At 39.0% G+C, this 12,794-nt stretch overlaps 2 protein-coding genes across 2 annotated transcripts; both read right to left on the reverse strand.

Moving 5' to 3' along the window:
• Nucleotides 1-1,606: 1,606 nt before the first annotated feature.
• On the reverse strand, nt 1,607-4,876 carry LOC110368420 (ladderlectin-like). Its single transcript, XM_036129281.1, has 8 exons — nt 4,849-4,876; nt 4,680-4,765; nt 4,440-4,469; nt 4,303-4,344; nt 2,659-2,768; nt 2,411-2,545; nt 2,214-2,325; nt 1,607-1,929 (listed from the first exon to the last, which is right to left on the reverse strand). The coding sequence occupies exons 2-8, from the start codon at nt 4,738-4,740 to the stop codon at nt 1,862-1,864; spliced, it is 558 nt and encodes a 185-aa protein (XP_035985174.1). The 5' UTR covers nt 4,741-4,765; nt 4,849-4,876; the 3' UTR covers nt 1,607-1,861.
• A 3,543-nt stretch (nt 4,877-8,419) lies between these two features.
• LOC118558737 (type-2 ice-structuring protein-like) lies at nt 8,420-9,979 on the reverse strand. The gene is made up of 6 exons (XM_036129301.1): nt 9,919-9,979; nt 9,809-9,838; nt 9,183-9,289; nt 8,957-9,091; nt 8,761-8,872; nt 8,420-8,490 (listed from the first exon to the last, which is right to left on the reverse strand). Exons 1-6 carry the CDS (start codon nt 9,977-9,979, stop codon nt 8,420-8,422), a joined length of 516 nt encoding a protein of 171 aa, XP_035985194.1.
• Between the last annotated feature and the right edge of the window lie 2,815 nt (nt 9,980-12,794).

Genomic DNA, 12,794 nt, shown 5'->3' on the forward strand with positions numbered 1-12,794 from the left:
TAATCTGAACCGTCATTTTGTGTTTGTTCCTCCTGTGATGGTTTTCCAAATTGCTAACTCATTCTTACTAAGGTCTACATTATGTGGTATCTAACCATATCATACTTTTATCAAGCTCTTGCAAAAGCTTAAACATTTACATTTCAGTAATTTTTTCGCAGGCATGCAAAACATGTTAACCTCCAAAATGAAATAGCCAGTATGAAGCTAACTGTATTTGCTGCTCAATTAAAGTTTGATTCATTTCATTGATGCACTTTTAGGGTTGCTTTATTTTGGCCTTTACTTCAAAAAAGCTGGCATTGAACAAGACACAAACTGATCACACATCAATTGCTAATCTTCCCCTCCTGTTTGAAAAATGTTGAAAAATATTTCAGGTTCAGCAGTTACACAGGACTGATCTGTTCAAAGAGTTTCAGCTCCACATAAGCGCCACGTCGGTTTACCTCGGTCAAACATTAAAACAAAACAGTGAAACACAATAAAAACAAACCATTTCAAACTTTCCCTGCTTAAATCTGCCAAACCTGCGTCTTTGAGTCTGCTTGGTTGACTTTGGGTAGTCCGTTTGGAAGGAGTTGCTTCAGATCAAAGCTGGCTCGGGGCAGCAAGCAAGCACTAGCTCAGTGGAAACTCCTTGTGAATCCCATCCTGGTATGTGCTTTACACGGTCTCCAACGGACTGCGCTCGGTCTGTCGAGTGTTCAAGAACCCTGCATGGCAGAAGTGTTTCCTTAGGGTTCGTGCGAGCTGTGGCCGCTGGTGAGGAGGGAGTGTACCAATGTTTAGGCCTCATACAGCAGTGGGGAAACTGCTGTGTGTAGTTTTGACTCATCTTTCCTGCAACGGCTGAGAAAGGTTAAAAGCAGACCGTTTCCAGAGCAGTTGGCTGTTTAAGTTCTGAAGTTGGTTTTGCAGGGAACAGACATTACATAGCATTGCCAGCACTGCAAATGTTCGCAGGCATCCAAGCTCCATTCGGACCCAGGTGGCTGTCCCTCAAATGTTGCTGTTAAAAATCAGCATGCCAAAGAGAGTGTTTGCCCGTGGCCAGGGTTTTTTTTATACAGTGGCACCCCCTGCTGTGAAAACAGGCCCCTGATGCCTATAAAAGTATCACGTTTCATGTCGCTCTCAACTTACAGTCTGATTTATCCCCCATGGCTTATTGCACACCAGGGTGGAGAACTCAGTGAAATTGAACTCAAAGGTTATTAAAAATGTTCAAGCTTGAATGAGTCAAGTTTGACATATTTCTAACCTGCCTGTTTCCTACCTTATCCAGTTCCTCTGCCTGCCTAAACCTGCTTCCTCTGTCTGACCCTGATTAAAAGGATTGCCCTGACCACTGACTGAACTTGCAGATCTGACCACTGCCTGTCTGACCAAGAGCACCACAAAATCAATTCAACCTAATCTTGCTAACTACTCAGTCTCTGCATCCATCCGCTCCTGGAGCATGTCAGGACAATCTCACCAGAACAGTATGGACCCAGCTGAGCAGGGGCCTGCTCCCACCTCAGATGTCCACTCCCTGGGGTTTAAAGTCGAGGAACAAACCACACAAAATCTTGTTTTTATGCTTCAAATGTTTATTTTTGAAAGGCTGAAGAAAACAAGAAAGTTTAGCTTAAACTGTAATTTTTTTTATTACACATTCTGCTCAAATTAAAGAGAGAAAATCCACCCACGGTTTATTTGTGACTTCATTTTCCCAGGTTGCAATAAAGAGAAATTATGTGAAGGAAAGAAGCAGAAATGAGTTTTAGGACATCTGAGGCTTCAAAAAGGCAGGTTAACAGAAACACGTAACACCAATCCTCCTCTGGATCCTGCATCTTTGTGAAACACTGACTCATCAGATTTTCTTGGCGCAGACAGAAGGAAGTTGGACATAACAGAAGTCGTCATCCCAGCACTTTTCACCTTTGAGCAAGAGAACATATCATTCAACATCACAAAAACCCTGAACAGGTCCACAGTATAATTATGGAAAAGGTTGTGTTGATTTTTTTTTTTCATTTTGAGGGGGATCAAAGGTTTTAGAATATCAACCTTTCCCATAATTATAAATTATGGGAATGGTTTACATTTAATCCAGTAAATGTAAATGTATGGAAGCTAAATCGCTTACTTACAGAGTAAACCAGCTTATCACCTGAGTCCTTTTACCGTTTAAGAAAACACAATCATGTGTGATATTTTTTTACCTGAATAGTTTATCTCCAAACAGCGCTGCCCTCCCTTATAATTACTAGGCTCTCCTCGACACCAGTTTGTGTAGCGGAGAGGGCTTCCATCGCTCCACAACCAAATGCTCGTCTGAAAGAAGGAATTCAGCAGATGGCACGTTTCATCCAATGTTTCACAAAAATATTTAATAATTAGACTTTACAGGTGAAAATACCTCCTGTGCATTAGTGCCTCCTATCCATGTTTCTTTGGACCCATGAGATACCCAAGTTATCAGAGACTGAACCTGATGGTACTCGTCCAAATCATTAACTGATGCCAGGTTTGCCCCCATGGACAGACAGTTTTTCTACAGACAAACACAGAATGACGTGCTGAAGTAATAGCTGGGCTTTTTGAATTAGGTATTTTGAAATAAGACTAAGTAAAAGAAAGTAAGAGCACAATGTTGTTGGAAATCACCTCAGCTCTAGCCCAAGACAAGGCTTTGGCAACATAGCGGAAGCAGCGACTCTTAATCAGAGACCAGCCAGGAGGACAAGAATTGGATCTCTTGACCATGTCAACTTCTTCTGATGACAAACAGATGGAGAGTCTCAGCTAAAGACATTGTATGTGCAGTCTAATTAATTATAATTAATATATAATTTACTTTATTTAATGATGTGTTATTACATCAAGTTGACACAAAATCAAATTAGTTAAAAAATATGCCACATGAGCTGTAAGTGAAATAAATAAGACATGACTGTTTCTTTATGCCACTGAGATGGACAAGGAGCCATATTTACCTGACCACCAGGCACAGTTGGGAATAACGTAAGAGAGTTAAACAAAAAGATCTGTAAAGCTCTCCATTAAGAGTGCTAATAGTGGCATCCTGGCAACACCAAGTCTCCATAACAACCATTACAAGCCAGCCACTCGCCCGTTTAGGAGGAACCACCCCAAACAATAACATGCAGGTTTCGCTGCAACAAAATGTTGTCAGAATCTACTTCTATTAATTTGTTATTTGAATTTTATTAAACTGCTTCGAGATTCTGCTGTAAAATGGTAACGCTGATAATATTTCATTATAGATTTATTTTCCCAAATTGAGATTTTTATTGTAATACACCCTATTGGTTTCTGTTAAAGCTCTTCTCACTTTTAAGTACAATTTTATTTTAAATAGCTCCTTTCAGGTAAAAATACAATATGCTTCACAGACAAAAGGTAAAAAAAAATACTTGTGACAAAACTGAACAGAAGCCTGTAAAGGAAACCACTGAGTCTGAGGAAGGGAGTTCCAGGGTCTTGGAGCCACAGAAGAGGATTCTCTGTCTCCTTTAGTTCTCAATTTTGTGCAGGGAACAAAAGTTTGAAGATCTAGTCAGGGGCCTTGCTGTAGCATTTTGTACAGACTGAAACTGGTTTAGAGAGGTTTGTGGATGAAGTGCATTGCAGTTATCCAGAATCGAATTCAGAATTAGGTTTATTTGTCAGTTATGTATATATCTACAAGGAATGTAATTCTGGGTTCTACAATGGTCATGATGCAGATGGCATTCATCTCAGGACGAGAGACAATAGGGCTATGTTTGGCAATGTTTCACAAATAGTAGAAGCAGCAACAAACCAGAGATCTGACAAGGTTTTTACATGTAAAGCCAAATTACAGATTATCCCAAAATTTCTAAGAGATGATTTTGTCAATTAGCCGAGAGGCCCGAGAATCTGCTTTTTCTTTAGTTATTTTTTTCTGGTGCAATGATGATTACTTCAGTTTTTTTCTTCACTTACTTAAAGACGACTTTCAGCCATCCAACTTTTAATTGAATCCAGGGATTCAATTTCTGCGCAACAAAGCATTTTGTCTAAGAGAGTCAGCAATGCTGTCTCTCTTAGACAAAAAGAATGTCAGCAATAGCATTCTGTGTGTTTAAAATGCTGTAAAATAAAATAGGGACTTGTTTTATGAACATTAAAGCCTCCTTCTTAGAGGTATAGTGAGATCAGGCCCAACGGGCTTCAAAAGGAAAGTAGTATCTGTATGGATCCCTGCTACAGATGGTAGTTATTCCACGAGAGCGATCTAATAATTATATGGAAACATAACCTCACCGTCTACAACAGCCTCCTCAGCTGCAAGTTCAATTTCCACACCTTGAAAAGACAAATGGAAAAACATGTTAAATTCTTTGTTTAGCAAAGCAAATTATGATCAAACTGTCCTAAAACGAGGTGAAAGGGTCATTAACCTGCTGGATCTCCCATGTTTCCAGCTACAGCTACAGAAAAAAGAGCTCAGTTTAACAAAAATCAGAATTTTAACTTCTAACTAAAATGTTCTTCATTCCAGGTCAACCTGACATGGAGACAACCATCAGAGTCGTTTTTTATTATAATATATGTGGTTAGATTAGATCAGTCTGTCTGCAGAAATAAAGAACCGTTGTCAGGATTATTCTCTCTAACAGACCAAAGCCAGAGAAACTCACCAGCAGCTTGACTCAGAGCCAACAAGGCACAAAGAAACAGTAGCCCAGTCAGAACCTTCATGGTGCAGATTGAAGACGATAATCACCTTCAATAAAGACAGTCTCAGTTTAATAATGAAGTCGTAGAAGTTAGGCATAAAGCTTTTTAACAACGCCACAGTAGAATTACCTCCTTTCCTTTGCTTCAGTGTCACACTACAGCCTCAGCTTTCTGGTCTGGATGTGCTGGACGAGTCAAAGAGCTACTCTTATATAGTGTTCCTGTCCAGGAACTGGTGACGGACCTGGTAGTAAAAAAACATATAAAAAACATGTTCCAGTTCCAGTGAAATCATATCAAAGCTCATTAGATGTTTGACATGTAATTTATGACTTTAAGTCTTGGTGACTCTTTTCTTTTATGATGCTTGTTAAGAGAGACTGAGTTATCCATCTGGTGGATAAATATAAAAAAATAAACTCAAGACTCCATAACAAGTTATCCAACATGAAACATTAACAGAAAAAATGTGTTTGGTTTCCATTAAGACAAGTTAGATCAAACATGGCATTTACAGCAGATTCAACTGAATTTTTTTCTGTCGTGGCAAGCCTGACGTTTATTCCTTCAACTCAGCTAAGATGGCTTTACCAAACTGGATGAAAAAAATCTGCTAAGGATCTCTCGGATTTAACGACTGAAATATTGTCTTAGCGGGATGCAGTTGGGACCAAAACACCTGCCCGCGCGCTCATAAAGTTAAGCTGTGTTGTCAATTGTCTAACTGTGTTCCCTAAAGATTACATCACAGAGCCAGGGGTCCTGAAGTTTAGCGTGAAATTCAGTTTTTCTGGCACTCAAACAGTAGCAGTGACCTCAACGTCCACATCAACCTAAAGGGGTTAATAAATGGGACATATCCACTCTACTCCACTCTGCACGCTTTGAGAGTTTTTTTCCTCTACCCGGCTGGGTTGTCTCAACCAGCAAGCCAGCCAAAGTTCACCAGTGGAGCAGGGGGGGGGGGGGGGGAATCAACATTTATTTGCTGACTCAATGCTACCAAGAGGCCAAAACTGGAATCTACACTGTAAGCTGTGAAGTTGTCTCTAAAGCAGGAGTCACCAAGGAACAGCAACTGAATAAAATATTTTAAATGCAGCTCACTGGAGGGTTGTGCTATTTCTTTGAATAGGCCTGAGGGCATCACTAATGGCCATGGGGGGGTTACCTGCAGGAGAGAGAATGATCCAGCAGTGGTCTGAACCGAAAGCCCAGCCTGAGCCTGACACAGATAGCAGATCCTTCTCTCTTGGCAGCTGCTACGGTGTGGAGTTAACCCCTGGCAGTGTTGAGGCTACTGAACGTCAGAGTAGCAGCGACTGACAAGACAAGAAGCTGTCGCTGTGGAGAATACTGGACCTTTGCTCCGCCACAGCGGGCGTATGCGATCCAAAGAAACCTCCACCAAATCAGTGCAGCACAGTGTGAATACTCTATATTCAGCCTGTAAAAATAAAAAGCCCTAAATTTGAACTCTGTGAGGAAGCTGGGAACATATCTTCTGCCCTCTGTGCTTCTGTTTCTCTCACACACATCACTAATTGTCTAGAGCAGGCAGAAAGAAACTGTGCATTATTACTTCAGCCTGATCTGTGATCCAGATATTTATCCCAGTGCATTATTTTATCCTTAAAATTATTGAAGACATTCTTGCGTATACAATATTACAAACATATGTATTTTTTAAATAAGATGATTTACATTCACTTTACTGCACAGTAATCTATATTGTCTATAAAGGGACTGCTATCTAAAATGTATACTCATAAATGAGTCCATTAGCTGCTAGGGACTATTTGCCCACATTAAGCTTCTTAGGAAGTGTTTGTCAGTTCAATCAACTGATTTCAGGAAAAAAGGGAAAAACAATGTTTGGAAAGGTTACGTCTTATTGCATGTTATGTGTAATCTGTGTGCATTTACTTTAAAAAAAATGTCATTCCGGTAACAGATAACGACAATAAAGATTCCAGATTCTCAATTCTTGAAAATGTTGACATTTTTTTGAAACACTTTAATTTATCAAAGACAGTTTTTTTTTTTCAAAATCTCTCTTTCACAGGGGATAAAAACAATCCATGAGGTTTGGTGACTTTTAGTTCACAGCTTGTATTTGCTGCCACTTGGTTATCATATCTCTGTATGCTGACAGAGGATATCAAGGCTGAGCAGTTATTGATCATTTGAGATAGACCCATCTCCAGCTGTCTCTAAGTAAAAACAAACATCCTCCAGAAGGGTGATTGTTTGCTCTGTTTCATGCACGTCTGAGATGTTCTTAATTTACACTTCAGAAGCACTTTCAGTGGAACTGAATCAGGATGTCACATGTAAAGAATGCCCACACCTTTCCCAAACACTTCACGGGCAATTAAGTATTATTTTTATGCATGTATGCAGTCAACTTCTGAATTTGAGATTCGTGCAGGGTAATCTTGTACAATACGTTGGCTTTGATGTTGTGGAGATTTCCCACCAGACTAAGATAGACTGACATGGTGTTGCTACTTCACTTCTTCAGTTGACTGTCTGTTGGAAAGTGGTTAATTAGACAAAAACATTGTGAAAAATAGAAAATGTAATATCGTTAGGGCACGAAGTACAGAAAACAAAAATATAGAGCGTAAATATGTGATCTAAATGCAGAAAAGCAAGAGAAGAAGGTAGAATATCTAAGGGGCTTCCCTAAAAGCACCAGCACACAGCTGAAGTAGGAGGCAGAACTAAACCAAGTGTTTAGTTTTAGGGTTCTGAACTTGACCTAGAGCTAGGAAGCAAGAACAGTGATACAAACCTAATCCACTAGAGGGCACTGTATGAACACATGGAAACATTGGAAAATGTTTTTTTTAATATAACTGCCAGTTTATTTTGAGAACTGTGTCACTGAAAATAATATATAAGAAACATTTCAAATAATCGCATGCCCTATTTTTGTATGTTAACTATTATAGATTATTATTACAAGCATTACAAAATGCTAAAGTCAGATGGAACCCACTAATGCTAGTTTGTCTGTCTGCATTCTCCACCAAATGTAAGACATCTGGTGGAAACTTGAGATCCTAGAGAAGTTTTAAGACAAAACACTAAATAAAATCAAACATATATAAACTAATGTTCATATGTGTAGCACAGTAAAGATTAACTGAAATTAAGTCCCTGATATTTTGTCACTGAAAGAGTCGATAGGCATAAGTCATGTCAGTGGTGTTTACCCGTGAAAGTTATACATACCACTGTAAGTTTTGCAAACACAGCCATAATAAACATATTTTAAACAAATTAAGAGTGTACTGGTGGAAGAGAATGGTGAGAAACTGGTTAGACTGAAATTTAGATTGAAGTCCAAAGCTGAGGTAATACAGAAGGTAAACATTCATAAACCAAAGGCAGGGAACAAACCACACAAAATCTTGTTTTTATGCTTCAAAGGTTTATTTTTGAAAGGCTGAAGAAAACAAGAAAGTTTAGCTTAAATTGTAATTTTTTTTTAACACGTTCAGCTCTAATTAGAGAGAAAATCCACCCACTCTTTATTTTTGACTTCATTTTACTAGGTTTCAAAAAAGAGAAAATATGTGAAGGAAAGAAGCAGAAATGAGTTTTAGGATATCTGAGGCTTCAAAAAGGCAGGTTAACAGAAACACGTAACACCAATCCTCCTCTGGATCCTGCATCTCTGTGATCCTCTGACTCATAAGATTTTCTTGGCGCAGACAGAAGGATGACGGACAGAACAGTAGTCGTCATCCCAGCACTTTTCACCTTTGAGCAAGAGAACATATCAGTCAACATCACAGAAACAAAAACCCTGAAAGCATCCACAGTATCATAATTATGGGAAAGGTTGGTATTCAAAATTTTTTGATCCCCACTCCAAAAAAAATAAATAAAAAAAATAAACTCCTACCTTTTAAACCAGTAAATATATGTGTATGGCAGCTAAAACACTTACATACAAAGTACACCAGCTAATTACCAATGAGTCCCTTTGCCTTCTAAGAAAACACAGTCATGTGTGATATTTTTTTTTACCAGAATGGTTCATCTGCAAACAGTGCTGATTGTTTCTCAAATTATTAGGCTCTCCATCACACCAGTTTGTGTAGTGCAGAGGGCTTCCATCGCTCCAAAACCAAATGCTCGTCTGAAAGAAAGAATTCAGTAGATGACATGTTTCATTCAGTGTTTCACAAAATACTTAATAATTAGATATTACAGGTTAAAATACCTCCTGTGCATTAATGCCTCCAATCCATGTTTCTTTGGACCCGTGAGATGCCGTAGTTATCAGAGACTGAACCTGATGGTACTCATTCAAGCAATGAACTGATGCAAGGTGTGCCCCCATGGACAGACAGTTTCTCTACAGACAAACACAGAATTATCTAATAGTAGCTGGGGTTTGTTAATTAAGAGAGAATAAAAGAAAATAGGAGCTCAGTGTTGGAAATCACCTCAGCTCTAGCCCAGGTCATGGGTCTGGGAACATAGCGAAAGCAGCGATTCTTGATTGGCGACCAGCCGGGAGGACAAGAAGATCTCTGGACCAAGTCAACTTCTTCTGATAACAAACAGATGGAGAGTCTCAGGTAAAGACATTTTATATGCCATTAGTCTTATATGAAAGGTGCATTGCGTATGTTGCACAAGTTTTGAAGTTAAATATTATTATTTTTCTTTCCCATTCATGCCCTTACAATTGCCCAACATGTAAAAATTGTTATATTTTATTTATCACAGTTGCCTTTATAGGTTATTACATCAAGATGACACAAGATTAAATGCATTAAAAACATAACTTGGTTAGTACCAATGCAACAGCTGTATGTTTAAATGTTTGATGCCCAGTTTGTCACAATCATTAATCAGACAACTTGATTTACTTTGTTTAAAATTGTCTCTCGATTAAAGCAAAGAACTCGCTGATGTATATATGTCTACTGGATAAACTGAAGAATAATAATGTTTTTATGTTTTGATTCTACGAGGAGACATAAATGTCCTATTTATTAAGGATTAATTACGGTTCTTAACCCTCACACTGAGGCATAAAACAATGACAAAAAAAAGACCCACTTACCCTGATCAGTGGAACCATCATCTTGGATAGCTGTGGACATTATAAATAGGAGTTAGTGAGACTGAGTGTCTTAGTCATGTCGCAAAAGTGAGTACTTAAGAAATGCTCACGGTCAGCTCTGGTCCGAGCCATCACAGAGAAAACCAGGACACATGCAGCCAGCAGCTTCATGATTAGGTGATGAGAGAATGCAGATTTGAAAACTGAAATCAAGTGAAATTAAACAAACATGATAAGAACATTCAATCTCATAATGGAGTAAAAAAGATAAGCCAAAATGTTATCAGCCAACCTGATGGAGAATGATCTGTTTCCTGAATCAGTCAGCAACTTCTTGCCTTCACCACGGAATCACAGGCTACTTATACAGCTTCTAAACATGCTATCATCCACAAAATGGGGAAATGACACAAAGTAATTATGCAGAGTTACAGTCCTTGATCAGATCTGGTTCATAACTTCTGTCATAACTCAGCAAAAACCAAAACCTACATCTGTTGCACCTGTGATGCTTATGGAATTTGCAGTAAGTTGTCATGGTCCTGGTCTGAGTGTGTTTGTGTGAGCACTGTTTTCAATAGAGGATCTCTGCTGGGAGGCAGGGCTGTTTTGTGTTTGTTTGCTGAGGATTTAAGGAGCTGCAGGAGGTGCATGTGGTCGAGTCAAGACCTCTGGTTTTTCTGAGAATGTTTGCAGAAGTTAATTTTCCTAGAAATAAAACCTTTTAGAGATGGTGAGATGAGACATTGAACCAATTGAGATCGTCATTAATAAGTAATAAATATTCATTTCTGTAATTATTATCACATGTATATAAAAATATTTGTTGAAAATGTTCTGTGTGTAATTATTCTAAGAAAAGCTGTCATAGTTTAAGACAAAAGACTCTGAATGAGAACAATTACAGAGGCAGACTGGTTAAAGAGTTTATTGTTAAGTTGTGGTTTGAACAGGGAAGGGTGTTGGCAGGTTGAGGGTTTCCCGGGCTCTGCTGGGAAAGATGAAGAGACTGGTGAATAAGTTGGACTGGACTGGTGGAAATTGTGTAGGGAGGAAGAACTCACAGAGGAAGCTTGGGTTTAGTCTTGGGGAAGAGCATCTCCAGAGGTCCAGGTTGTCGGTACAGGTCCGGTTAGTTCTCTCCAGTTGGTTTGTTGGAGGGGGGACAGGCAGGTGAGCTCAGGCAGGAGGGCTGAGCAGAGGAGTGGTCCTTCACGGGTTCTCGGCAGGTTCGCTGGGAGTGTCTCTGATATGGGTCCAGAGTCTGCAGTTCTTGGCAAGACTTCTCTTTGGTAAGATCCAGGGTACTAGGAGGAATAAAAACACAGGACTAGGTTGGGTTCACAAGGTAACTAGGGTTTAAACAAGGAGTTGGTCTGTTCCACGCTGAAGCGTAAACAAACTGACGCACTCCTCCTGGTTCCAGCTCCTTATGAAGGACTGTAATTAGTCCTGATGGAATGCACCTGTACCTAGACTTGAGAGTATGACAAAGTACAATCTTATATGTCAGGGTGTATAGTTTTTCTCTCACTTTAGTGAGAGAAACCCAAAAAATAGGAGGAAATAGTTAATAATAAGAATCTGCAGCAGACTTACTGAATCAGTTTCTTGCTTTTAGCTCAGAATCAGCCTGAAAGCTGGTTTGAGTCAGGTTTGACTAAAGAACAACACATCAGCTTTTATGCAGACTGTTATCTTGGAATCTCGAATTAAAAGAAGAAGACTTGATGTGAAAAGAGCAGTGGGTGAAAATGCAGACTTTGCATTCTGGGTCAATTCATGATCATTTATTTGACATATTTAGATGTTTTTGGGCAGCCTTGGAAACATTGCAGAGTATTTTATTTGTCCTTAAGAATGCAAATGTATAACTTGTATAAGTTTTTATGTTATGGCTGAACTAAAGCCAAGTTTTTTTTAAAATGGAAAAAAGAACAATGTTAGTTTGCTTTTATTGTTGTTCCAGGTAAAAATTAATCATGGAGGGTTTCTTGACTTAAAATAAGAGCTTCCAGAAAAAAAAGTTTCATTACTGACAAGATATGCTGCTTTTAACCTTTTACAATAATGGTAGCTGCTCCTAAAAATAACATATGCACAACTTAATCATTTATATTTTGCATGAAAGGTTTTACATAGAACTGTGGCTGTGTTCCCTTCCACACATGAGCTATCTTTCAACAAGAGCATTTCTAATTCCTCTGTTGTACATTTGGTAAAACAGTTTTGTCTTATATCTTACCATTGTCCAGTTGTGTACCCTTGTTAAATGGAAATGTTTTATTTGATATGAAAGAGGAAACAATGAAGTAAGGAGAAGTGTTGCATGTGCATTGTGCAATACTTAATATTCAGTAATTAATAAGCCAAAAAGTTACCCAACAAGCTCAAAGGCACACAGTGTAGTTCTTTGTGTTTTTTTGTTTGTGTGTGTTTTGAAATTTTCTTAGAAGGGCCAGACAGGGGCTATCTTAAAAAAAGGTAAATTTTGATGGTTCTAAGAAAAAAAGTATGATGTTGGTTTTAAGCTCCACTAATCTTTAACTTATATGCTTCCTGTGCATTACTCAGCATACTATATAGTTTAACACAGATCTTCTTTCATTCTTTCAAAACAGCTGAGCCTTTAGTGCAAAACTTACTAATAGAATATTTATATTTTCACATTTTACCTGCTCTATTGCTGTCATAGTTTATGCTGCAGTCTTCTAACTTGACCCTAGCCAGATGTATTTCGCTCCGCCTAGCTCCACTTACATCCATCTGGGACTGATCCATAGGAATGGCCTTTTTTGAAGCAGCTGCCAGGAATGAGCCGGCACCCGCCCGGGCACCCAGCCCCGGACACCAAGTACCACCAATGCACAACCAGGCCAAGGCGCCAGCCAGCGGAGGGGAGGTGTTAGCAGGTGTTTCTCATCTTCACGTATGATGGTGTCATGAACAGAACCAGAGGACCCAGAATTCTGCCAATCAAGACAGG

Source organism: Fundulus heteroclitus, unplaced genomic scaffold (assembly GCF_011125445.2).
Source record: "Fundulus heteroclitus isolate FHET01 unplaced genomic scaffold, MU-UCD_Fhet_4.1 scaffold_153, whole genome shotgun sequence".
NCBI lineage: Eukaryota > Metazoa > Chordata > Actinopteri > Cyprinodontiformes > Fundulidae > Fundulus > Fundulus heteroclitus.